Here is a 22,538-nt window from a genome sequence, read left to right on the forward strand (position 1 = left end):
CTTTGTTCAGTGGCCCAATGCCCTGAACCTCGGGTTCCTGTGGACACGTGGCATGGACACGTGGCATCTGTCACGTGGCACAAAGAGGGTTTAGGTTCCGCTTCGTGGTGTTATCCTATGGTAAATCACCATAGGATAAAGGGTCAAAACCACGTGCGCTATAGTTTCAATCCGGACCACTCGCTCCTGTATATAAGCTAGGGTTTTTGGGCTAATTGAGATGCACATTTCTGTATTCCCTTTTCATATTCCATGCACTCACATTGGTGGAGGTGAGGGGCACCTTTGATTGTCCCTGGGGAGTGCTTGGATTTGGGATTTCGGTTTAGATCTAGCTTTTGCATTGTCTAGATCTAGCTTTTTCCATTTCCTTTCTTTTGTTCTTTCCTTTCAGGATTTTGGTTTAGATCTAGCTTTTTGCATTGTCTAGATCTACCATTTCTTTCCAGCTTTTTGTCATTTCTCTTCTTTTGCTCTTTCTTTTTCATTCATTTTCATGGCCGATCCGCAATCTCCTCCTTTGACTCTAGAGCAGCAATTGGTTCCCTGGGGAGTGCTTGGATTTGGGATTTCGGTTTAGATCTAGCTTTTGCATTGTCTAGATCTAGCTTTTTCCATTTCCTTTCTTTTGTTCTTTCCTTTCAGGATTTTGGTTTAGATTTAGCTTTTTGCATTGTCTAGATCTACCATTTCTTTCCAGCTTTTTGTCATTTCTCTTCTTTTGCTCTTTCTTTTTCATTCATTTTCATGGCCGATCCGCAATCTCCTCCTTTGACTCTAGAGCAGCAATTGGTTCAATTGCTTGATGCTATGCGCTTGCAATTGAACAACCAAACTCAGTTGATGGCGGCGTTCACGGCACATGGTACAACTCCTCCTGCTTTTGGTGGCAATCCTCGCGTTCGGCCGGAGTTCTTTCGTGGGAATCTTGGGGATGATGTGTACCATTGGTTCGATCACTTCACGGTGATTGCCACATATCATTCTTAAGATGACGCTCGACGTTTGCGTGAGTTCCCCACATGTCTCCAAGGGACGGCATTGCAGTGGTACAATGGATTGAGCGCAGCTACTCGTGGCGATTGGAGTGTTCTTCCGGACGTCTTCAAACGCGCCTTCGGACACGCCGACGATTGTGATGATGCCTTCCAACAATTGCATCGTCTTCGCCAAGGGCCATCTGAGTCGGTGATGCAATTTGGTGTTCGTTTCCGAAGTCTTTTGCTTCGTGCGGAGCCAAATATGTCGGAGCGGATCAAGCTAGGAATGCTGTGGCCAGCACTTCGTCAAGATCTTGTCGGACTTGTGCATGCACTTGCTCCTGCCACTCTTGACGATGCTCTTCGCTTGGCACAACGTTATGAGACGTCGCCTCTTCCACTTCTTGCTACACGTCCTTCAGCTCCACTTCCTATGAGTGATGGTCCTGTTCCCATGGAGGTTGATGCTGCTGCTACTCGAGTCCAAGGACAAGGGCGAGGACGTGGTCGTGGCCGTGATGTTCGTTGCTGGGCGTGTGATGAAGTTGGTCATACTTATTGGCGTTGTCGGCGCTTTCCAGATTGGCGACCTCCATTTCCTGGGTGGAGACCTTGGCGTCAGCAACGTCCCGTTGGTGCTACTGTGGTGGAAGGTTTGGATACCGAGGTGCATTCGGGAAACGAGGAGTCGCGCGAGTAATGGAGGGACCTTGCGCGAATAAGTTAGTGACCCCTCCATCTTTCTTTCGGGAGTATCATCAAGGGGTTCACTCGGCACCGGTTCATCCAGTGTTTACTTTTCAAGCTCGTTTTTATAACAAGAGGTCTCCTATTCTTCTCTCCGTGTTGGTTGATACAGGTTCGAATTTATCTTCTATTGCTCGACCTGTTGCCACACGTTGTCGTCTACACTTGCGTCGTGCGGCAGATCCAGTTTTCATTCTTTATGGCAATGGCCGTACACGTGCATGTGCACGAGATGAGGCGGACCTGGTTGTACGTGTGGGTGATCTCGAGCTTGAGTTGCAGTCGTTGCGGGTGGTGCCGAGTCAAGCTTTTGACCTCATTCTTGGTATGGATTGGTTGCAGCACAATCATGCCAAGTGTGACTTTGAGGCTTCTCCCCCTTGTCTCATACTTCCTTATGTTTCATCTATTCCTCTCACTTCCGTACCTCTTCGTCCCTCTATTTCTACCTCTGCTTCCATTACTTTTGTTCCCCCACTATTTCCTCTTGTGTTTCCATCTTGTTCTGCTCTTCCCTTTTCCAATCCCTCCAATGATCTTTGTGTTGCAGCTGTTGACCAGCTCATGAAGGAGTATTCTGATCTCTTTGAATTTGACCTATCGTCTGGGGCCAAGATTGCCACACGTCATCCCATTCCAACTGGGGATGCTCGTCCAATCAAGGTTCCTGTTCGTCGTCGGTCACCCAAGGAAATCAAGATTTTACGTGCAAACGTTAAGGAGATGTTGGAGAAGGGTGTTATTCGGAAGTCGCGGAGTCCTTGGGCATGTGAACCTCATCTTGTGACAAAGCCTGATGGGAGTATTCGTTTCTGCATCGACTATCGTCCGTTAAATGAAGTGACGATCCCGGACGTGTACCCTCTTCCTCACACTGCTGATCTCTTGGATCGTCTGGAGCGAAGTCGTTGGTTCACCAAGCTAGATCTTGCTTCTGGGTATTGGCAAGTACCGATGGCTGAAGAAGATATTCCTAAGACTGCTTTTCGTACACCATTTGGTTTGTACGAGTTTTTGGTGATGCCGTTTGGTTTGAACAATGCTCCAGCAACTTTTCAGCGGATGATGGACGAGGTTCTTTGCGATATGCCGGAGGTGACGGCTGACTTCATTGATGATGTTTTGATCCACTCGGAGGGGACCTGGGAGGAGCATGTTCGTGATGTTTGTAAAGTGTTGGATCGGCTACGCGACGTTGGTTTAAAGCTGAAGCGGTTGAAGTGCGTGTTTGGGTCCAAGGACACAACTTATCTTGGGTACCGTATTTCTCGTGAGGGTTTGCAAGTTGATCCTGACAAACTTGTGGCTGTTTTAAAGTTCCCTACTCCGAAGTGTGTGAATGATGTGCAGCGCTTTTTGGGGCGCTTTTTGGGTAAGGTGCAGTATCTCGGTCGTTTTGTGGATCATCTTTCCGATCGCACTACACCATTGCGAGCGTTGCTGAAGTCATCAACGTCATCTTTCATCTGGTCTCCTGATTGTGAGCGGGCATTCGTGAATCTCAAAGAGCTATTGACGACTCCTCCGGTTTTGGCATATCCTGACTACACTCGACCTTTTATTTTGCGCGTGGATGCTTCTGACATTGGTCTTGGAGGTGTGTTGATGCAAGAGAGCTCGAGTGTGCCTGGTCAGCGCCATCCCATTGCATACATAAGCCGTACATTACAACAAGTGGAGATGAACTACTCCACGACGGAGAAGGAGTGTTTAGCAGCAGTCTGGGGTTTCGAGAAACTTCATGCATATCTATATGGTTCTTGGACGTTACTTGAAGGTGACCATGCTGCTGTTACTTCATTATTGAAACGGAAGAACCTGGTTGGTCGTACGGCTCGATGGGCTTTGAAGCTTCAGATATATGATTTCGATGTTGTTCATTGCCCAGGGAGTTCAATGGCTAATGCTGATGCCCTTTCTCGAGCTCCTCTTCCTTCTCCACTCCATTCTCATGTTTATGACGAACCTGTTGTTCCAGCATCTGTGGATTTTCTAGATGAGGATTCTGTGCCGTCGGCGGTTGCTGTCCTTGACGTTCAGTGTCCACAGGGCGTAGAGCAAGATCTACCTTCTCTGGATGAGGTTCGCGAGGCTCAAAAGATTGAGCCGTGGATTCGAAGGCTTCGAGATGGGTTTGAGAATCCTGCATCACTTGCTGATGACTTGCCTTTTCGGCATTTACATTCTCAATATCGCCTTGAAGATGGCCTTCTTTATTTTGTGGGGACGGATCCTGATGATCATTTACGGCTAGTGGTGCCTTCGGTGTTTATTCCGCGGTTTCTCCATGCCTACCATGATTCTCCTATTCTAGGTGGGCATATGGGACACCGTCGTGTCACCGAGAAGCTGCGCAGATCTTTCTATTGGCCAGAGATGCGACGTGATATTATCCGGTATGTGCGTAGCTGCGTTTGGTGTCAAGCTCGTAATACTCCCCCTTGTGCTGCGGAAGGATGGTTGGAGTCAATTGCAGTTTCTCGTCCGTTTGAGTTGGTGGCGTTTGATCTTATGGGACCTTTTCCGCGATCAACTGCTGGCAATGAGTATGTTATTATTGCTTCTGACTACTTGACTCGTTGGGTGGAAGTTGGTGCTCTTGCTAGTGCCTCTGCAATTGCTGTTGGATACTTCCTCCTCAATCGAGTGGTGTTCCAGCATTCTTGTCCAGAGCGGATTCTTTCGGATAATGGTCCTGCATTTATGGCTGAGGTATTTCATGTTTTGACATCTCGGTTGGGGATACGCCACACTTTTACGAGTGCTTATCATCCACAATCAGACGATCTGGTGGAACGGCTCGTTCGGACATTCAAAGGGATGATTGCGAAGTATGTGAACTTTCAACATTCGGATTGGGATGGTTATTTGCCGTCTCTTCAGTATGCTTATGTCACAGGGGTGCAGAGTTCTATTGGTGCTTCACCATATAAACTTCTATATGGTCATGATCCAATATTACCAACAGAGCTGGGTTTACCTTTGCGATTGCCACGAGCTCCTGATGCTAGGTCATGGGATCAATATTTGACAAGCATTCTTCCACTTGTCCGAGCAGAGTCTGTTGAACACTTAAGCCGCGTACAAGTGGGACAACAACGGCACTACAATTCCCATCATCGTCCACCTGCGGAGTACAAAGTGGATGATTTGATGTTAGTCCGTTTTCCCCATCTTACGGTACGTGGTTTATCTAAGGGGCTCCTTGCGCAGTGGAAAGGACCGTATCGGGTGTTGCGGCAAGTTGGACCACAAGTTTATGAGGTTCGGCATAACATTCAGCAGGCCGATCCTCCGGAGATTGTGCATGTGTAGCAGTTAAAACGCTTCATACAAAGGGATCAGGAGCAGTTAATACTGTCTACAGATCCACCGATGCCTCCTCCTGACGTTCCTCCAGATCCCGGCCCATCTACAAGAGAACTTTGACGGCCTTCCATTATTCAGAGAGGAGGGGATGATGTGAGGGCCAAGTGTACGGCTACGATGCCGTATACTAATATTAGCGTAGTGGATTTTGGTAGTCGTCGGATTGGTTTCAATCCGGACCACTCGCTCCTGTATATAAGCTAGGGTTTTTGGGCTAATTGAGATGCACATTTCTGTATTCCCTTTCCATATTCCATGCACTCACACATCCATTTAAACCTTAATTAATATACTTATTCCCATGCCAGTCTTTTAAGATGGGACTGGCACTTTATGATTTACAGTTATATCCACAACGAGTATATAAAGAAGGCTAAGCTCCTTTTTACTCCAATGTCATACAGGGGCATTGTCTCCTGGACTGCTATGCTAGCTGCGTATGCCAAGAGAAAGGAAGCCAAGGAGGTCTTTGACATGATGCCCCTGAGAAATCTCTTCCCCTGGACGTTGATGCTGGTTGCACATTTGCTTGACACAAAACTTATGTTTCTTGAGTCCCCTGAGACCGACATGGTATCTTGGACGGTTGTTTTCGAAGAGATGCCCAAACACGACATTGTTGCCTGGAACGCTACCTGTGCCCAAAACGGGTTTATGGAACTGGCTCTAGCAACTTTCTCCAGAATGCCCGAGAGGAGTTTGACCTCGTGCAACACAATATTAGCAGAAGGACCACGGCTACATTCGTCTGACCACTCTTCAACGAAATGCCAGAAACTAACCTTATCTCCTGGACTTCTTTGCTAGCAGCTCACGCTCGAAACGGCCATCTGAAGTTATCAAAGTGTACCTTTGACTCCATGCCCGAGTGGAGCACTGTGACCTGGAACGCACTTCTTTCGGTTTACAGCCGTGGAGATTCGACAGAGCAGACCGACAGCTTGTTTCACAGAAAACCAGAACCTGGCATCATACGCTCGAAACAGCCACGTTTCTGAAGTGATCGACGTCTTCCACCAAATGCCGGCTCGAAACATTATTTCATGGACTACGGCTTTAGGTGCCTTGATCCAAGACGGGAACCTGGAACTTGCTTCGAGGATGCTAAACCAAATGCCCGAGACCGATCTCATCTCCGTCAGCCAGCTTCTCTCCACTTATGCTGTAAACGGACATATGCTTGAGGCATTTCAGGTGTTCTTCGCAGCAAACCTAGCCAGGTCGGGCTACTTGGACGATGCCAGAGAGCTCATCCACACAATGCCATTTTTTCCCGGAACTTTGGAGTGGACGTGCTTGCACTCCGTCCGTGCGTGATCAATCTTATTGCTAGTTTGCGAGAGAATTTTCCATGTTATATTATCAGCTTCGACAGGCATCTCTTCCATCATGATCATGGCCTCGTCAAGCTCATCCGCCCTGGCAAGAAGATCAATGACACAATGGTAATGAGCCGTGCTTGGCAGGACTTCATACCAGGAAGACATAAGCCGGAACCTAAGCTTCCCCTCCTTGACGAGGCCGCAGTGGTTGCACACAGCGAGAATGGACAAGAAGGTTGCACTGTCTGGCTTCAAGCCTGCATCTAACAGTTGATAAAACTCTTCAAACACGACGATCAAGGTGAGATTGCTCTGGAGCTGTTTGAGTCTCTCAGAGTCTGGCTCTCACGTTTCCTCATGTGCAGCATCGAACTCTTGGACTTTCATTGCAACACTGAAAGCTTGCTCTAACCTTGCGAGAAAGGAAGATGGATGTGAGCTCGGCAATAGAGGAAAACTTGTCAAGATGATGGCACTGCACGCAAGGGGGCAGATGTTAATGTTGCAAACTGCGTGGTTGACATGTATTCCAAGTGTGGTAGCTTGGTGGACGCACGCACTGACATTCAAGAGCGTCTCCAGGACTATGTTTCATGGAACACTATGCTTCTTGGGTATGTTGAAAGAGTTATACCAGGAGATGGTGTCTGGTGATCGGCGATGCAGGCCAGATCTTTGGACGTGCTCCTGTGCACTCAAGGCCTGTGTGATCCTTCTTCGTTGCAACTTGGAAAAACGATCCACCGCGAGATTCACAGGCATGCTCACTTGTTTGCTCGATCTCTATGGCAAATGTGGCAACATGGCTGCCGCTCAGCATGTTTTCGACTCCACGTCCTTGAAGAAGAACTTGGTAAGCTGGAATGCTCTACTGGAACGATATAGTCAGGAGGGAGACTCCACTCTCGTCAGCATATCCCAGCATCAGCGTGTTCCATGAAACCACGTCCATCTCTTCGAAGGCTCGCCTTGCGTCTTGCATGCTCCCACACTTGGAGTACATGTCGATGAGGCTGCTTCCAACGTAAAAATCCCTCGAGATGAGGCTTTGCATTCGAGATCGAGCATGAATCGCCATTCCTCTCTCCAAGCTTGTCATCTTCCAGGGATTTGCTCCTTCCGCAGCAAGGCTCGTGACGGGTGACGAAAGTGCGACCATTCGCCATGCACTCCACTTCCATGGCAAGGAAAAGCTCTTTCGGAAAAATGCCCGCTCACAGCATAAGCTCGAATGAGCGCATTCCATGCAATGGCGTCGCGGTGCTTCATCTTGTGGAACACTTTGCTGGCGTCCACGAGACTGCCACACCTGGAGTAGACCGTGACAAGGTTGCTAGCAACGTAGAGATCGTCTTCCAAACCACTAGCATGGATTCTCCTTGCCTCGTCTATATCTGTGCACGAAAGGACGAGCACGATATATCTCACACTTGCATTGCTCGAGTGATGGAATGAAGCCACCGGCCATGGCTGCATTGCAGGAAGAGCTATGGAGAGCTCGAAAACTGGAACTATATTTCATGCGAAAAGGGAGCCCATCAACATTATATGGAGGGAAAAAAAGAAGCTCGAGCGAAAAAAGAACGAAGAACAAGCAGAGGAAGAAGAAAAGAGAGAGTATAGAGCGTCACCTTCGATTGCAGCTGCCACTCTTGTGGTTTCCAAGCCGACGCTTGTACCGCTTCAACACCGATGCAAGGTTCTCCTTCCCTTTCGGAAAGGCGACGTCTCCAGCAGCAGTCCCTGTTCTTCCCTTCCTCGCTCCGACGGCCGTCTCCACCTCCTTGATCATGTCCAGGTAGAGGTTGCCGCTCGCGGCCTTTCCACTGGGATTGCTTGTGTTCCGCCCCCACGGCCAGGGGAATGGATACGACGACCAGCCAGCCGCATCGTTGCGCCTGCCAACGAGTTGATACCCCTGCAGGCATATGCACGGTGGCAGCACGGTTCTCGGACTTAGAAACGCAGGATCCAGAATTCCCTGTAAGCACCAAGAGCGATGGATGAATGAGAAACGAAGAACTGGAAAATAAGAAAGCAAGGAGTACCTGGAGACGATTGAGTACGTAAGTGTACTTCCCCCACAGCTCGGGCCTGCTCTCCATGAGTGCCAGCTCCAGCACACGATGCACACACCACACTCCGAAGCTGACGAGGAGGCCGCTTCCCCAGACGCAGGAGTCGCCACAGTGCGGCACCCCGGGCACCACCACCTTGTTGACGCTCCAGATGGACGTCCCGTTGCTATATACACTGGCGGCCTCCCCAGGCTCCGACAAGTCGAGCAGGGACTTTTCTCGAGCAGCGACACCGGCAATGACATCTTCGTCGCAGCCATTGTCGATCTGGAACAGCCACTCGGATCCTTCCTGCTGTAGCAGTTTCCTCACGCACAGGCGCAGCTGCTCCAAAGTGTCAAGCCCGAACTCAACCCCGGTGGAGAGTCGGAATGCCTTGGTGTTGTTGTTTGCGTTGTTCGTCGTAGCCACGGACTTCTGCTCGCCGGGAGCTCCAAAGAGGTGCTCGACTGGTCTCGACCACAGTGACTCGGTCTGTTGCGCAGCAGCCTGTATCGAGAAGCCGTCTCTGTGTGTTTGCGATGGAGAGATGTCGTCGAAGGACAAGGTTGTTCTCTCCGAGTTCTCCGATCTCCCAATGGGATGCGAGAGCAGGGACTTGTCCAGCTCCCCGGTAGCCCTGTATACGAGTGGATTCCACTTGTCTACCGAGTTGTTCGAGAAGGAGCTCCACTGCTCGTAGTCCGTGGACCTTGGTAGCCAGGACGACGTATCATCAACGCCTCGTTGACCACCTTTGGAAGCCGAGAACATGTCTTGCGTTGGCTGAAAGACACGAGTCATGGTGTCGGACTGATCAAAGTTTGACTTGGCGTAATAAGAAGCGGGGACTTGGGAAAGGCAGCCACCTGTACGCGAAGCCACGTCCAAATGCAGGGACGAGCGTGCTCGAGCGCTTGACTGCTGCTCCACGCTGCCTGGCCTAGTGTAGGAAGCGATGTTGTACCCGTGAATTGTCGCTGGTTGGCAGTCCAGATCTTCGTGAGCTGCAAAGCTTCGCAAACTCGAGTACCGCTGGTCGCCACCTGAGTAGCCACTTTTGTAGTCGAAGCACCACCTGTTGCTCGGGCTCTGGGACGACGTAGAAGCGGCCAAGTTGGAGTGCACCCGTCCAAAGGGATCCACGGAGCCGGAAAAGCAACTCTTGTAGTCCCGCTTGGCAGCTTGTCGCGGAGAGACGAATGGACCATTGTCGGAGTGCGTCGTCCGGCTGTTCTGAGAGACGCTTGGTTTGATCACCGAGTCGGACCTGACGGGTTGGCCGTGTAAGTCGAACAGTCGTCCCCAAAACTCATCCAGAGTAGCAGCAAATTGTCTTCGTGATGCACGGCCCAGTCCAGACAACCTCGAGAGGCTTCCGCTTTCGCTTCCATGCGAGCATCCGTCGCTCGACTCCTTCCTGGTACTTATTACTGATTCAATCCCTTCGTAAGTTAAGCTCAGAGCTGAGCTCATAACCGCGCAGTCCTGCTCGAGATTCTCCCAGCTTTCGGCTTCTTCATCGTCCTTCTCCAGGGAAATAGCGTCCTTGTCTAGTCCGCCAATTTCAGAGGAGGCTACTGCACTTGTTTCGCCGCTACTGTATGGAACGTTGTCGTTAGTTGGAACAGAAGTTGGCTCGGGCTCGATATGATGGTCGATATGATGGTGATCAACACGCGAGGACGGGCATTCTTCAGTACCAACATCGGAGCTGTTGGAAGTTGCGGTAATGCTGGCTTCCTCTTCACCTGTATCTTCACGTACACTGTCGCTGAGATGGCTGGCGTCAACTTTACTTTGCTGTAACACTGGCAGGCACTCATCGGCTTCAGACTCCACCACAGTCACAGTCCCGACCTCACTCTCCGATATCAGCTCGGCTCTTTCAGTGTTGATGATGTCCTCGACGGTTCCTACATCACTACTCCTGGAACTGTTGCCATCCAAAGGAATGTAATACACTAGATCCTTCTCCTTGTCCATGAGCTGACCATCTTTCTCTTCAACAGCGAAAGCCGGAGTGTCGGACCTGATCGGAGCAAAGATGAGCCAGACTAGAAAGCCGACCGCAGCAGTCACCACCGTGAGAGCGACTGGCACGGTCAGAGAGTTGGAATCAGAACCAGCCACAAACTCCCAGTTTGTAGACCCCCCGAACTCCTCGCTCTGGCTAAAGAGCGTACTAAACACCAAGCAGAGGTTGAGTGATATCACGAAAGCCAATACTGACCACGCGAGCACTTCCCAAAGTGAAGAGATCTTGTTCTTCCCCATGTAAGCCGCAGACGACGTTAGCCGAATGAGAGGAACCAGTGTGAAAGGAAGCTGAAGAGCGAGTATAACCTGAGATAAGACGAGCAGCTGGTAAATCCCCTCGTTGCCATACGACCAGGCGCAAAAAACTGCGATGGTCACTGCTGCCGCTCGCATCACAAGCCGGTGACGCCATGCGTCGATACGTTTCCCGAGAAGTCCCTCACTAGCAACCTGGCTGACCAACGTCCCTGTTAGTGTCGAGAAAACTCCAGCAGCAAGCAGAGCTGAGCCGAAAGCCAGAGGCGCCACCGACCGGCTCAGAGCCTGGAAGTAAAAAGATACAAGAGAAAGTAAGAAAGGTGTCACAAGAGCATCTGTCATAGCATGCATACCTGTTCCATAACAACGCAGCCGTCCTGAAGCGTAAGGACGGCAAAGCCCGCACTGTGGAAAGTTGATGCCGCTACTACCATAACAGCCAAATTGATAGCGGCAGGCATTCCGGCAGTCAGTATAAAGTCAAGGATAGTGGGAGCACAGCAAATCCGGTCGGGCTTTCGCTGCTCCTGCGACAAGACAAGGGAATAACATGAGCAAGCTTAGATACTCCTTTCTTCATTCTCTCTCTCTCTCTTTTCTCTGTTTTCACTCGAGAGCGTACCTGGCCCAGTGCGGAGTTAAGATAAAGATTGTGGGGCATGATATTAGCTCCCAGGAGACCAACGACAGCGTAAAGGCTGTCACTTTTAAGCCTGGGCCACAGCCCTCCCAGGATGGGCACCACTGGAGGCCTGCTCACAAATGCATTCAGCACAAAAACGAGTACCATGGACAACACGATGACGCCGAGGATAACTTCGGCCTTTCCGGGGCCCTGCGAAGAACCATAACGCGGCGTGTCAGCGCAAAAAAGTTTTGGAAGAGAAAAGATCTACGCACCAGAAAAGGCACAAATCCCATCAGGAAAAACACGTCTAGAGCAACTAGCAGCGCCCCCACAAGCACGGGAAGCCCGAGCACCATATTAAGTCCCACTGCGCTACTGAGGACCTGGAAACAAGAAGATCCGAGCATTACTCGCTGTCTCGGAGCAAAGAAGTTCCAAACTTTACGTACCATGGCACTGTCGAGAACTACCAGCGACAGCTCTGACAAGAAGAGGAGTAGCAGACACACGCCGCTGGGATACTCATCGTGACAAGCCTTTGAGAAGACCAAGTTAGCGAAGCGCTCGATCGATCGAGAAAGAAAGTGAAAGACACAAAAAGAAGGAGAAATCTTTCTCGACTGAAAGAGCTTCCCAAGTACCTGAGCTAGATGCTTGCCGCTGACGAGATTGAGATGCGTGGCCAGCGAGCGGAGCAGCAGCGCGATGAGATTGGCGAGAAAGACGACCCAGACGAGCTCATAGCCGAAGCGCGAGCCTCCCTCGATGGAGGTGGCCCAATTCCCCGGGTCGATGGAGCCAATTGAGACGAGTAGCGCTGGCGCCAGCAAGGAAATGTAGCTGCCGCTGGGCACGCCAATCCTCATAGCTGAGCGCTTGCCTGCTTAGCCCGCCGGAATCCAAATCGCGAGCTCCAGTCGCTGCTTCGCCATTGTCCTCCTCGGGATTCCGAAACCCTAGCTAAGAACCCTAAGGGCTTTGGTGTCATGCATGAATGGCGCGCCGCAGCGTGGAAATGTGGAGGCGCGCGTGATCGATCCAGGCGCGCTTGCGATGGGGAAGAGGAGAAATGTAAGAAATCTCATCTCATCTGCGAAGAAATCTCTCATTCTTTCCTTTTCTCCTCGCAGAGCGATGAAGACTCCTCTTGGTCTTCTTCGTCCTCCTCTTCTTCGTCCTTGTGTGGAGCTTGCTCGAGTCGCCGGCTTCGGGCGATTGAGCTGCCGGCACCGCCGATCCACCGCGAGGAAGGGAAAGATCGTCCAGTTCCAGCACTAGATGCTCGAAAGTTCACGGAGATGCTAGCCCAGTTCGTGCACACGAGCAAGAGGCAGGATGATCCAGCTCCAAGGAAGGAGATGAGCATTCTGGAAAGGAAGATCCAGCAAGCCGAATTGCTGGGCAAGGCCACTTCTCGCTCCTCCAAGAAGATGCGACGCACCTGGAACAAGGAGGAGCAGTGCTACTACATCACCACTCCATACTTCCCCAAGCCCGACTTCAGCAAGAAAGCCAGGAAGAACAAGAGGCCTTCTTCGCCATGGATTGCTCACGAGGGGAAGAGCCACCGAGAGATCATCGCGTCTATCCAGCAAACGTCTTGGCGAGTCGCGGATAAGTTCCGGGTGGAAGAGAAGAAGGCCGAGTTTGAAAAGAGGAAGCGTCGGCTACGCAAGAATCTGTCGCTGCTGGAGTGCCCAAGGACGAATTTTCCCCTCCCGGCTTGGATTCCTCCTCGCTCCCCTCACAAGCTCATCCAGGAGAAGCTCTTCCACGATCCTTGGAAAGTGGTCATGGCTTGCATCTTCCTCCATAGAACCACCGGAGCTCAGGTAAGTCTCTTATCTTCTCGCTAAAGTGCCAAGGCCTTCCACGCAGACCAAAAAAATGCTGTGGGATTTCTTCAAGCTCTTTCCCGGTCCTCAACACTTGATCGATGCTCCAGCCGAGATGGTCGAGCCGCTCATCAAGCCGCTTGGCTTGCACAAGAAGCGTCTCGAGCTGATTAAGCGCTTCTCGCACGAGTATCTCTACACCGACTGGACGGACATCTCTCAGCTTCACGGTGTTGGAACGTACGCCGAGGATGCTTATATGATCTTTGTGGAGGGCCGCTGGAAAGAGGTGATACCCGATGACGCGATGCTGGAGCAGTACTGGAACTGGCTTCACGTAAATAGCGAAGAAAAAACTGGTCTTTGCTGATAGCTCTCCATCTATACTTTTCTGCGGGACGTATGCCGACCACATCTGTAAAATAAAAAACGATTTTTAAGTTATACTGTCTCGGCAAAACTGTGAATATCAATCCTACCTGGACGACTTACAACAGTAGCAGCATCGCTTTTCGACACAGATCTTGGAAGCGTTGTTTTTGTTGCAGCCCACGCACTTGACATGGCACTGGGGATTCCATTTCTTCTCCCAGTCAGGCCTCTGCTTGTACAACGGCGTAGATCTGGGGCCTGTCCATACAGAAGAGTTACAAAGGCCGTAATGCGTTTGACAAGGAACGTACCATCAACTGGCTTGTTGGATAAAGCTTGTTTGTATTGAGATGACCATGTCAAAGAAGAAAGCTTCAGTACAGCACAGAAAGGCATACCTTTCTTTTTGCGAGGCTTCGGAGCTGGTACTGGTGCTTCGAACGAGTTGTCAACTGAGACACAAAAACATTCTCGTCTTTACAGAACAAATAAAAAGAAACACAAACCTTTGTGGCCGGCGGTATAGGTGTTTCGTTCCTCGCCTGTGCGAATACAAAGTCAGAAGGAAACAATGCAAAACGTTGACGTACTTTCGCCCTTTCGGTTCAGCTTCTTCGTTTTGCCTAAAGAAAGCGAGTGAGACCCAACACACAAAGAACAACCAAATCTGAGATTAAAACCTTTGTGCCGCGCGTGCTCCTGCTCGCCTGCGTGCATGCAAAATAGATCAGAAGAAAATCTACGAAGTTACAAAACGACATACTCTTGGCATCTTGGTCCCGTCTTTTGCTTTTGCTTCCATGTGTTTCTTGGTTCGATTGAGCTGGTGCCACAACACGCACGCAAGTTAGCTTGATGGGAAAATATTCAGCACGTACTTTCAAATGACTGATTTCTCCTTCTGCCTTTAATTTCGACACCCGGTTCACTGTCAGTAAAGTTGATAACGCGGCCAGTGTACATATGGCTGTGATCTGCTTCAAAGACGAATAACATGAGCGCTACCAAGAACGCTGAACTCATAACTTACTTATGGGTTCTTTGGACAGCTTTTTCCTTTTGCCCGACTGTCGGGGACCTTCAGCTGCATCGACTATAATAAATTAGTTTCAAGTTCGACTATAAAATGTTCAAGTTCCACCTTCTTGATTTCTGCCTACAACCTCAAAGTTTTGGACGACTCGTTCGCTATCGCCAAAGTGGAGGATACGGCCACTGTACATCTCCCTCCCACCTGTCATAAGAACAAGAAAGCTCAATGCGGGTCCAGCAAAAACATATGGCTTACTCTCGTTGTTCCGCTTTCTCCTTTTGCCTTCTAGCGGTGAATGTCGGGGACCTTCAGCTGCTTTTCCACGGGTAAGTTAATTAAAGATTGACAACAGAAATTTCAGGCTTCACGTACATTCCGCCTTTTTCTTTCTTTTCCTGCGTTCAGCTCCAATGTTCCGATCGATTGGTTCGGTGTACATCTCGCTCCCATCTGCCACAAGAACGACCAAACTCAATAGTAAGAAACTCACATGAAGATATCACTTACAATTTAATTCTTTGTCGCGCTTCCTTTTTCTGCCTTCAGAGCAGACTTCACGGGGAGTTTCAGCTGCTTCCATGCGATCAGTTAGTTGGGGATCAACAGTATAACTAACGCTCTACGTACATTTGGCTCCTTCACCTTCAAGGTTCAGCACGACCGGTTCATTGTCGTCGAAGTTGAGTATGCGGCCGGTGTACATCTCGTTTCCTACTATTGCAAAAGAACGATCAGAAGCATGTCTAATGAAAGACGTACCTCTAGCCCGCATTGTCTTTTTGTCTTCATTAGAAACCATGTGTAGTTGAGCTTCACCTGTGCACAAGTTAGCCGGAGCTGAAAACATTCCAACTACACATACTTTCAGGAAGATTTCTCTTTCTGCCTTCAGCTTTAAGATTTTGATCAACCGGTTCATTGTCGTCGAAGTTGAGAACCCGACCGGTGTACATCTCGTTTCCATCTATTATTGCAAGAACGATAAGGACTATGTCTAACTAAATGCAAGACGTACCTCTAGCCCGCATTGTCTTTTCGTCTTCAATAGAAACCATGTGTAGTTCCGACCGAGCTTCACCTGAGCACAAATTAGCCGGGGCTGAAAACATTCCAACTACACGTACTTTCAGGTAGAATTCTCTTTCTGCCTTCAACTTTAAGATTTTTATCAACCGGTTCACTGTCGTCGAAGTTGAGAACCCGACCGGTGTACATCTCGTTTCCATCGTCAAGTCTTCTCCTTTTGCCATGTCCGCTAGCTGCAGCTACTTCCACAAATTAGTCGAAACTCAGAACCTTTTAAGAGACACGTACTTTCAGCGTCCTGATTCCTCCTCTCTTCGCCTTCGAGGTTCTGGACAGCCGCTCCGTCGTCGCCATAGCAGGGAACACAGGCGTCTACCAAAAAGGACCCCGATAAAATTTCAAAATCCAAGAAGTTTGATACACGTACTTCCAGCTTCTTGATCCAGCCTTCTCTTTTCCACGTCAGTCCTTCTTTCGGCTTCAAGGGGTTGGCGGTCGCCAGAGTCGAGGACAAGGCCAGGGTCACCGTCATCTGCCACAAGAAGTTAGTTTGGTCGAACTCCATAAAGAAAATAAGCACCTTCCAGTTCCTCGCCACTTGAAGGATACGCCGCAGTCAAAGGATCTGTTGCCAGTATGAGAAAACAACTGTATTATAGTAAAGCACACGCGTGAACCTGCATTAGTGCTCGCTCCTTCCCTTTGCGCTACGTGTGCTACTATCGCTGTGGAAGGGCCTGCACCTGTAGTCCGTGAAATTGGTAGAACACCAAAAAACGGGAGGAATTGGAGAGAACAAATTACCATCACCCCTGGAATGTTGCTCGTCACGGGCAGTGGAGTTCTTGGCTTTGTTGCGGACTCGTTCTGCGTATAAATCGTGTTCAGGAGAATAATTGCGAGCACTACAGACCTGGTCTAAGCTGTTTCCTGGTTAAATCAGATGCCTTTTCTTGCTCTGCTAGTTTTAAAAACTGTGATTGAATCGACTTTGCATTCCCTGAAAGACTTAATTAGCGTCTCATGTGCCTATTGACCTCAAAACGAGTACTTTTCCTGAGATCTTCGTCCTCTGCCGGCTGGAAAGAAGATAGTTAACTTCTCCGTCAAGCGAAAACACACCTGACTTACTTGTCGAGTGCTTTGGAGCTGGCCGATCTTTTGCCAGGGAAAAGAATAGTGGTGGAAAGCTTTGTATGGTGCCATTCCTTCGCTCCATAAAACGTCCAACTGCAGCGATAACGAAAAGCTTCAATCTCAAGACAAGCGTGTGATAAGTTTCTCACCGTAAACTTGCGGCATTGGCGGGACACAGAAAGAACACGGGCCGCAACCGTCGAGTTCCTGGAACAACACATACACAGGAACAAACAGATAAGAGTTTTTAAAAGAAGTAGACTCGCGCATAAACGTACATGGAACTTTTAAAGAGGATGACATCGTCCGGACACACAACTTTGCAAAAAAAAGAGAGCTTTAGTTCTAGCGAAAACTACAATGCTGATATACCTCCATCACAGGGAAGAACAAAGGAAGAAGGGGGATATGAGTCCCTGAGAGTTCCACACTTTCGGTACCTGCATTCGATCGGGCCAATTCGCAAACAAGGAGGCCAGTGCTTACTTGATATGGTCACGGATGCGGCGGAGGAGTTCGTGCTTGAGCCCCACGTCCGGAATCTCGTGGTATGTTAGATAGGCTTTGGCTACATTTGTCTTGAGCTTCTCCACATCAAATCCCTCTGGAGAAGAATGGAAAAGAAAACCAAAAGCTGTGAGGATGGATGGATGGATCATCCGCTACCTTTAATGTCGTGGATTGACACATCGTTGGTGGAGCCGCGCAGCGCCATGGCCGCGCATCGGCCAAGCACAAAAACCTCTGCTAAAGCCCTGCCCTAGAATGGAGCCGGGATTCGAACCGGGGACTGCCACGTGGCTGGTAAAATTACCATTAGCTGGGAGGAGATTAGGACTAAGCGGGGGCAAGGGTTGAGTTTCCGTGTGTATTGTCTCCGCCAGGGCGGCGCAGGGAAGCGCGAGCGATGCGATGACGGGGGCGAGCGGCGCCGCGCGCTGGATCAGCGGACGCTGCTGCTGATTCCCGCGAATTCCCAGGGAATTGGCGCTCCAGAGCAGGGAATTCCAGAATTGGATCGTGGTTTAGGACGATTTCTAGGACAGATAGGAGCTCTTGGATTAGGCTTGGGCGCTGTGGATTGCCGAGGGGGGTTTTTGGGAGGATTGACAGCAGACCCCAGGGAGCAGGGAGGGGCGGATAGAGGCGTCGCTCGATCGATCGCGGCGGGGAGGATGTGACGACGCAATGGCATTACAGGTATCAGCTGGGTACAAAAGGGATGTGTTAGCTGCCATGGAAGGCAACGAGGAGCTCGAGGAAGGCGAGGCCTGCGATGCCAACGATTCCAATTACGGTTCCGACCTTTGCTTCCCACACCTTGTACGTTTGCCAGAAAAACTTTCCTTCACTCCTTGGAGTGCTTTCTTCTGTGCGTTTTTGAGACGCCAAGGTTTCTCTCTTGCTCTTGCAGGAGCACAAGCTGGCGGAGTTTCTGGGTCACGCCCGCAAGGATTTCGAAGGTGGCTACTACCCGGAGAAATTGGGTAGGCTCCTCGCTCTCTCCCTCCTAGCACCACCGACACCAACGTTTGACATGGTTTGCAATGCAGGATCGAAGTATGGAGGCTATGGAACTTTCCTACCAACAGTACCCGCGGTTCCACCTCCGGCAGCTGCCGCTGGACGAAGATTGTCACCTCTTACGCCTTGCAGACCGCCAGGGATCACCAACTTGGAAGTAAGAACTGCATTTTGTTGTCGTGGTCAGTGATAGAGTTTGATGATTTCTAGGTGGCGAAGCAGGCTACCACCACGATTGTTTCGGACATGGCAACTGATCAGCATGCCTCTCCGTCCGCAAAGCCCAAGCTAATCCCCGACTCTACTGGTACTGAAGTGAAGTCTTCGATCACCCTGAGAATAAAGATGGGGAGCGAAGGTCGGGGCAGGAATGCTGCTATATACAACAGGCTCGGTTTCTCTTCGCCTTCGGCTTCCGAAGGCGAAGACGACGATTTGTCTGGACCCGAGTCCAGCCCCGACCGAAGCCCTGCATCCATGATACAGGTAAAAGTTGTTTTTTTCCATCCTTATCTACTGTTGTTCATGTCTTCATTTATGTTTTACGCTGCCTTGCAGATCATTCTATCACATCGGCTTCCTCCGGATGGACTTTTATCACCTTTGCCCGATCTTACGCTCAGGCCAGTCGGAAGATCCATAAAGGTGGCCGACAGTGGCTCGACCAAGACAAAAGAACGTAGGCAGTCTAGAATCACGAAAATGGAAGATGACAACTTGAAGGACTTATCAGAGGACAGTGGCAGAAAGGACATGGAGTTGGATCGTAGGCAGGCGCAGGTTAAGCAAGAGGTGCAAGAGGTGAGGAAGGAGAAGATCAAGGTCAAAAGCCAGGACGAAGCATGGAAGTTTGTTTCTATTCCTGCAAGGGCGGAGGAACAGAAGATGCCAGCGAAGGAAGTTTGTGATCTTGCAGCAGAAGACAAGGCTACATCGAGAAAAGACTATGCTCCTGTAAAGGAACTTCTTTCTGTCAAGGATGTGCCTACGACGAAGTTACAACGCGATGAGGCATCTGTTCCGGAAGTGCCCAAGGAAGCACATCCGGAAAAAAGAAAACAAAAAGAAAACGAGTCCGAGAAGAGAGCCAAGAAGAGGCCGAAAGTAAACAGCTCATCAGGAATGGAAGCGAGTGCAAGTAAAGAAGGGAAGAAGTCTCGGGCTGAGGACAAGCCACCAAAGTCGAAGGACGAGAAGAAAAAGGAGAAGTCTGCTAAACAACAGACGAAGTCGGAGCTATCTTCTGAAGCTCTCAGGAGGGACAACCTTAAGGAGGACCCGGTTTCAGGCAAGGCAAGGGGTGGAAAATCAAAGGGAGTCAAAAGAAGCAAAGACTTTAGCGAGCCTTTGCCTTTGGAAATGACAGATTGCTCTGATATCAAGTTCTCGGAACCGCCTCTCCAACTCCAACAGCCGGTTGCTCCTCCAGATGTTGTCCCTCTACCACCGGCAATCATTAACGAGAATTGGGTAGAGTGTGACGATTGCCACACCTGGCGACTTCTTCCTCCGACTATGGATCCTCCCAAGCAGTCCGATAGGTGGCGGTGCGAGATGATCACATGGCTGTAAGTTCTTTTTCTCTTCTTGGCTTTCTTCTTTTCGTTATATGCGTCGTCATTTTGGCCAGGCCTCCGGGAATGAACAACTGCAGAATCTCCGAGGAGGAGTCGACAAATGCTGTCTACAACGCCCTTGGAATTTCGAGTGCTAGTTTACCTGCGGTTCAATTTTTGGCTCCCCCCGCACATCCGCCACCTCCTGTAGCAGAAATGTCTTCCAAGCTTAATCACACTAAAAAGGCTCCGAGGCCAGATTACAATGAGGAGGCACCTGGGAAGTCTCGTGCTTTAGATGTCAAGCCCGCGAAGCATGCCGTTAAGAAGAAAGAAAAGTCCAAGAAGCATTCTGAAGGTCTGTTCTTTTATATCTTTCTTCTCTGGTTCTTACACTTGTGGTTTTCCAGTTGACGAGTCTCGACTAGCTAAAAACATTCAGACTCAAGAAGAAAAATCTAAAGATCCGCACGACAAAGCGAAAAAGAAAAAGAGAGCCTTGAGTGAAGAGATCCACATGTCCAAGAAGATGAGACCCGAAGATGGGAGTTTACATCAACGTGGACGATACCCCCATGCGGACATTTCCAACGAAGAGACTTTTGCGGACGAGGATGCTGAGTCGCACGAGAAATCTGCTGGCAAAAGACCGGTTGATGCCAAGGGTGGCAGGAAGGACAAGCCAGACGAATCCAGAAAGGATAGGAGGGTTCAAGACGTGGAAGGAAGCAGCCAGCGTGCAAGGTACGAGGACAGCGAACGGGAGGAGGCAGGGAAGGCTTCGAAGCTTTTCAAGCCCGAGAAGAGTAGTACAAGAGGGAAAGCGGTTCGCGTGGTTGACAGGCACGCGGATATCCAACCGAAGACTTCTTCGAGGCTCAGCAATGACGGCGTGGAACCACGAAAGAAGAAAGGATCGGAGAACTGCTCGCCATCCTATGAGTCTGTAGACACGTTCAAAGGCCGGGGGGCTGACGACGCGAGGAACGCAGGCGACTTCTCCGAGAAGGAAGCCAGAAGGAGTCATCCTGAGCACGGGAAGCTCTTGAATGACTGGGACGAGTTTAATGAGCAAAGCTCATGGGACGAAGATATGGATAAAAAGCAACAGGCTCACCAAAAGGCAGGCGACCAGGACAGGTACAGGCACGGTGAAGATAAACAGGATAGGGAGGGAGCTCCAGACGACAGGGACACGGATAGGCGTCTTTCCACCGGGGCGAACGGTTTGGAAGAACGAGGCAGAGCAAAGGAGGACAAGAGCAGCAGGAAAAGCGTCAGAAGTTCCGAGGGTCGGTTGAAAAATGCAGAGGCGCTGAAAGGCGAGCACGAGGAGTTTGACAAGGCTGAGACGTACGCAAAGGTTGAGGCTGACAGGGATAGGAGGTCTGGGAAAGAAGCCCAGAGAACAAATCCTTCCGAGGAGCCAGGCAAGAAAGGAGTGGCTGAAATTCTCGAGGGGAAGCACGACGCCAAGGATTACTCCCTTGCAAACAATGCTATCAAGGCGGCTAAAAACTTGAAGCACCACGCGGACCGTCTAAAGGTGAGCGATAGTTTTTCACTCTTAGCTGACATATACTTACACTTCCGTTCGTTTCAGGACGAAACTGCGAAGGATATTTATTTACAGGCAGCTCTCAAGTTTTTGCAAGGTGGAGCTCTTGTGGAGAACGTGTCTCTTTACAACGACACGGCGGATCTGTTCAAGTGAGTAGACTATCCCTGACAAAGAGACAGCAACCAACACCGTCTTTTCCAGATTTTGTGCATCGCAGTACGAGCGTGCAAATGACATGCCGGGGGCTCTTTTGGCCTACAAGTGTGCCGCAGTAGCACGCTTTCGAATGGCGCTGCTAAAGAACTCGTCCCTGAGCCGAGACCGCCGGGAACTCCACTCGGCTCTCCACCGTGCACCCGCGGCAGTCCAGGCGACTCCTCCAACGGGTACAAAAGTTTGGATCGTTTCTGTGCGTGACCGGTTTCCTCTTTGCAGGAGAGTCGCCATCCTCTTCTTCGGCATCCGACCTCGACAACCTCAACAGTCAGATGCTCCCCCCTGTCGATAAGACGTTCTCGAGCACCGGGAAAGGACCCGTGTCACCGCTCATCCAAAGCACCGGCACTGTACCTCCGGCACTCCAGCCAACGCTTGCTCGTTTCGTTCGGAATGTAAGTTCAGTTCTCTTGCTTGGATTTGGATCACTCCAGTTCCAGCCATGGATGTAACGCTCTCGCTTCCTTGTTCCAGACCGCAGACGTGTTTGAGGCCTTTGATATCTGGAATAAGGCAGAGAGTGTGCTGGCGGCCGTGGTTGCGGCCAAAGTCCTGACCCCAGACAAGGTGGCTGCGCTGGAGAAGGTTTGCAGCATTGGATTCAGCGACGTGGAAGCACTGGTACGCCTTGTCAACCAAGCATTAGAGGCACTGGGGCGATAATCAAGCAAAGCGCGACACACAGAGAAGGATGGGGAAATTTTTGATTTATGTAACATATATATGGTCAACAGCCCAACAATGTATCAAAATTCAAGCAGGTTTTTTCTTACAAAATAAAACACTCGATCTTTTAAAACCTGTATACAGTAAACCCTAAACCCTAAACCCTAAACCCGAGGGTTTAGTACTTGGGTGGTATATACAAGGTATATTC

At 50.1% G+C, this 22,538-nt stretch overlaps 5 protein-coding genes across 14 annotated transcripts in view; 3 read left to right on the plus strand and 2 right to left on the minus strand.

Annotated features, from left to right (window-relative positions):
• The window catches only part of LOC112343082 (pentatricopeptide repeat-containing protein At2g35030, mitochondrial-like), a 7,997-nt gene extending 1,584 nt beyond the window's left edge, over positions 1–6,413 (plus strand). The window contains exons 2-3 of the mRNA XM_024665977.1: positions 5,441–5,793; positions 6,007–6,413. Of these exons, the coding sequence (XP_024521745.1) occupies positions 5,441–5,793; positions 6,007–6,413 (760 nt within the window). The remainder of the gene's footprint in view (positions 1–5,440; positions 5,794–6,006) is intronic.
• A 1,499-nt stretch (positions 6,414–7,912) lies between these two features.
• On the minus strand, positions 7,913–12,281 carry LOC9661083 (ethylene-insensitive protein 2). The gene is made up of 7 exons (XM_002992237.2): positions 12,043–12,281; positions 11,851–11,937; positions 11,674–11,784; positions 11,396–11,608; positions 11,127–11,300; positions 8,467–11,058; positions 7,913–8,399 (listed from the first exon to the last, which is right to left on the minus strand). The coding sequence occupies exons 1-7, from the start codon at positions 12,265–12,267 to the stop codon at positions 8,046–8,048; spliced, it is 3,756 nt and encodes a 1,251-aa protein (XP_002992283.1). The 5' UTR covers positions 12,268–12,281; the 3' UTR covers positions 7,913–8,045.
• A 78-nt stretch (positions 12,282–12,359) lies between these two features.
• On the plus strand, positions 12,360–13,631 carry LOC9661084 (methyl-CpG-binding domain protein 4-like protein). The gene is made up of 3 exons (XM_002992217.2): positions 12,360–12,472; positions 12,532–13,233; positions 13,280–13,631. The coding sequence occupies exons 1-3, from the start codon at positions 12,392–12,394 to the stop codon at positions 13,604–13,606; spliced, it is 1,110 nt and encodes a 369-aa protein (XP_002992263.2). The 5' UTR covers positions 12,360–12,391; the 3' UTR covers positions 13,607–13,631.
• LOC112343071 lies at positions 13,548–17,584 on the minus strand. 10 transcript variants are annotated; one of them, XM_024665952.1, is made up of 32 exons: positions 17,471–17,584; positions 17,291–17,408; positions 17,177–17,244; positions 17,083–17,122; positions 16,954–17,011; positions 16,799–16,897; positions 16,719–16,746; positions 16,581–16,667; positions 16,472–16,534; positions 16,345–16,410; positions 16,248–16,292; positions 16,095–16,199; positions 15,956–16,039; positions 15,766–15,906; positions 15,657–15,719; positions 15,504–15,605; positions 15,401–15,457; positions 15,269–15,355; positions 15,149–15,211; positions 15,014–15,091; positions 14,897–14,953; positions 14,750–14,842; positions 14,639–14,701; positions 14,487–14,582; positions 14,372–14,431; positions 14,289–14,315; positions 14,199–14,231; positions 14,115–14,150; positions 14,007–14,060; positions 13,920–13,943; positions 13,716–13,866; positions 13,548–13,651 (listed from the first exon to the last, which is right to left on the minus strand). In XM_024665952.1, the coding sequence occupies exons 1-32, from the start codon at positions 17,517–17,519 to the stop codon at positions 13,618–13,620; spliced, it is 2,229 nt and encodes a 742-aa protein (XP_024521720.1). In that variant the 5' UTR covers positions 17,520–17,584; the 3' UTR covers positions 13,548–13,617. The 10 variants fall into 10 exon arrangements, with proteins under 10 accessions (XP_024521720.1, XP_024521717.1, XP_024521716.1 ...); XM_024665949.1 differs by having other exon boundaries at positions 13,920–14,060; positions 16,345–16,404; XM_024665948.1 differs by having other exon boundaries at positions 13,920–14,060; positions 15,766–15,900.
• Positions 17,585–17,658: 74 nt separating this feature from the next.
• On the plus strand, positions 17,659–22,460 carry LOC112343078. Its single transcript, XM_024665974.1, has 11 exons — positions 17,659–18,127; positions 18,219–18,291; positions 18,358–18,485; positions 18,539–18,814; positions 18,887–19,896; positions 19,959–20,242; positions 20,295–21,430; positions 21,488–21,594; positions 21,647–21,831; positions 21,881–22,056; positions 22,136–22,460. The coding sequence occupies exons 1-11, from the start codon at positions 17,993–17,995 to the stop codon at positions 22,322–22,324; spliced, it is 3,699 nt and encodes a 1,232-aa protein (XP_024521742.1). The 5' UTR covers positions 17,659–17,992; the 3' UTR covers positions 22,325–22,460.
• Positions 22,461–22,538: the final 78 nt, after the last annotated feature.

The sequence above is a fragment of the Selaginella moellendorffii genome, unplaced genomic scaffold (genome assembly GCF_000143415.4).
Source record: "Selaginella moellendorffii unplaced genomic scaffold, v1.0 SELMOscaffold_131, whole genome shotgun sequence".
Lineage (NCBI taxonomy): Eukaryota > Viridiplantae > Streptophyta > Lycopodiopsida > Selaginellales > Selaginellaceae > Selaginella > Selaginella moellendorffii.

What these genes read in the sequence shown, in the direction of transcription:
- LOC9661084 (XM_002992217.2), top strand. Translation starts at nt 12,392, where the DNA reads ATGAATGGCGCGCCGCAGCGTGGAAATGTGGAGGCGCGCGTGATCGAT. An exon ending in CGATGGGGAAGAGGAGAAAT is followed by an intron (nt 12,473 to 12,531) that starts GTAAGAAATCTC and finishes TTCTCCTCGCAG; the next exon opens with AGCGATGAAGACTCCTCTTG. An exon ending in ATAGAACCACCGGAGCTCAG is followed by an intron (nt 13,234 to 13,279) that starts GTAAGTCTCTTA and finishes CCTTCCACGCAG; the next exon opens with ACCAAAAAAATGCTGTGGGA.
- LOC9661083 (XM_002992237.2), bottom strand. Translation starts at nt 12,267, where the DNA reads ATGAGGATTGGCGTGCCCAGCGGCAGCTACATTTCCTTGCTGGCGCCA. An exon ending in TGGGATTTGTGCCTTTTCTG is followed by an intron (nt 11,609 to 11,673) that starts GTGCGTAGATCT and finishes GGTTCTTCGCAG; the next exon opens with GGCCCCGGAAAGGCCGAAGT. An exon ending in ACGTACTCAATCGTCTCCAG is followed by an intron (nt 8,400 to 8,466) that starts GTACTCCTTGCT and finishes TGGTGCTTACAG; the next exon opens with GGAATTCTGGATCCTGCGTT.
- LOC112343078 (XM_024665974.1), top strand. Translation starts at nt 17,993, where the DNA reads ATGGCATTACAGGTATCAGCTGGGTACAAAAGGGATGTGTTAGCTGCC. An exon ending in ACCACGCGGACCGTCTAAAG is followed by an intron (nt 21,431 to 21,487) that starts GTGAGCGATAGT and finishes CGTTCGTTTCAG; the next exon opens with GACGAAACTGCGAAGGATAT. An exon ending in TTGCTCGTTTCGTTCGGAAT is followed by an intron (nt 22,057 to 22,135) that starts GTAAGTTCAGTT and finishes TCCTTGTTCCAG; the next exon opens with ACCGCAGACGTGTTTGAGGC.
- LOC112343071 (XM_024665946.1), bottom strand. Translation starts at nt 17,519, where the DNA reads ATGGCGCTGCGCGGCTCCACCAACGATGTGTCAATCCACGACATTAAA. An exon ending in ATCCTCTTTAAAAGTTCCAT is followed by an intron (nt 17,012 to 17,082) that starts GTACGTTTATGC and finishes GTGTTGTTCCAG; the next exon opens with GAACTCGACGGTTGCGGCCC. An exon ending in GCCAATGCCGCAAGTTTACG is followed by an intron (nt 16,898 to 16,953) that starts GTGAGAAACTTA and finishes TTATCGCTGCAG; the next exon opens with TTGGACGTTTTATGGAGCGA.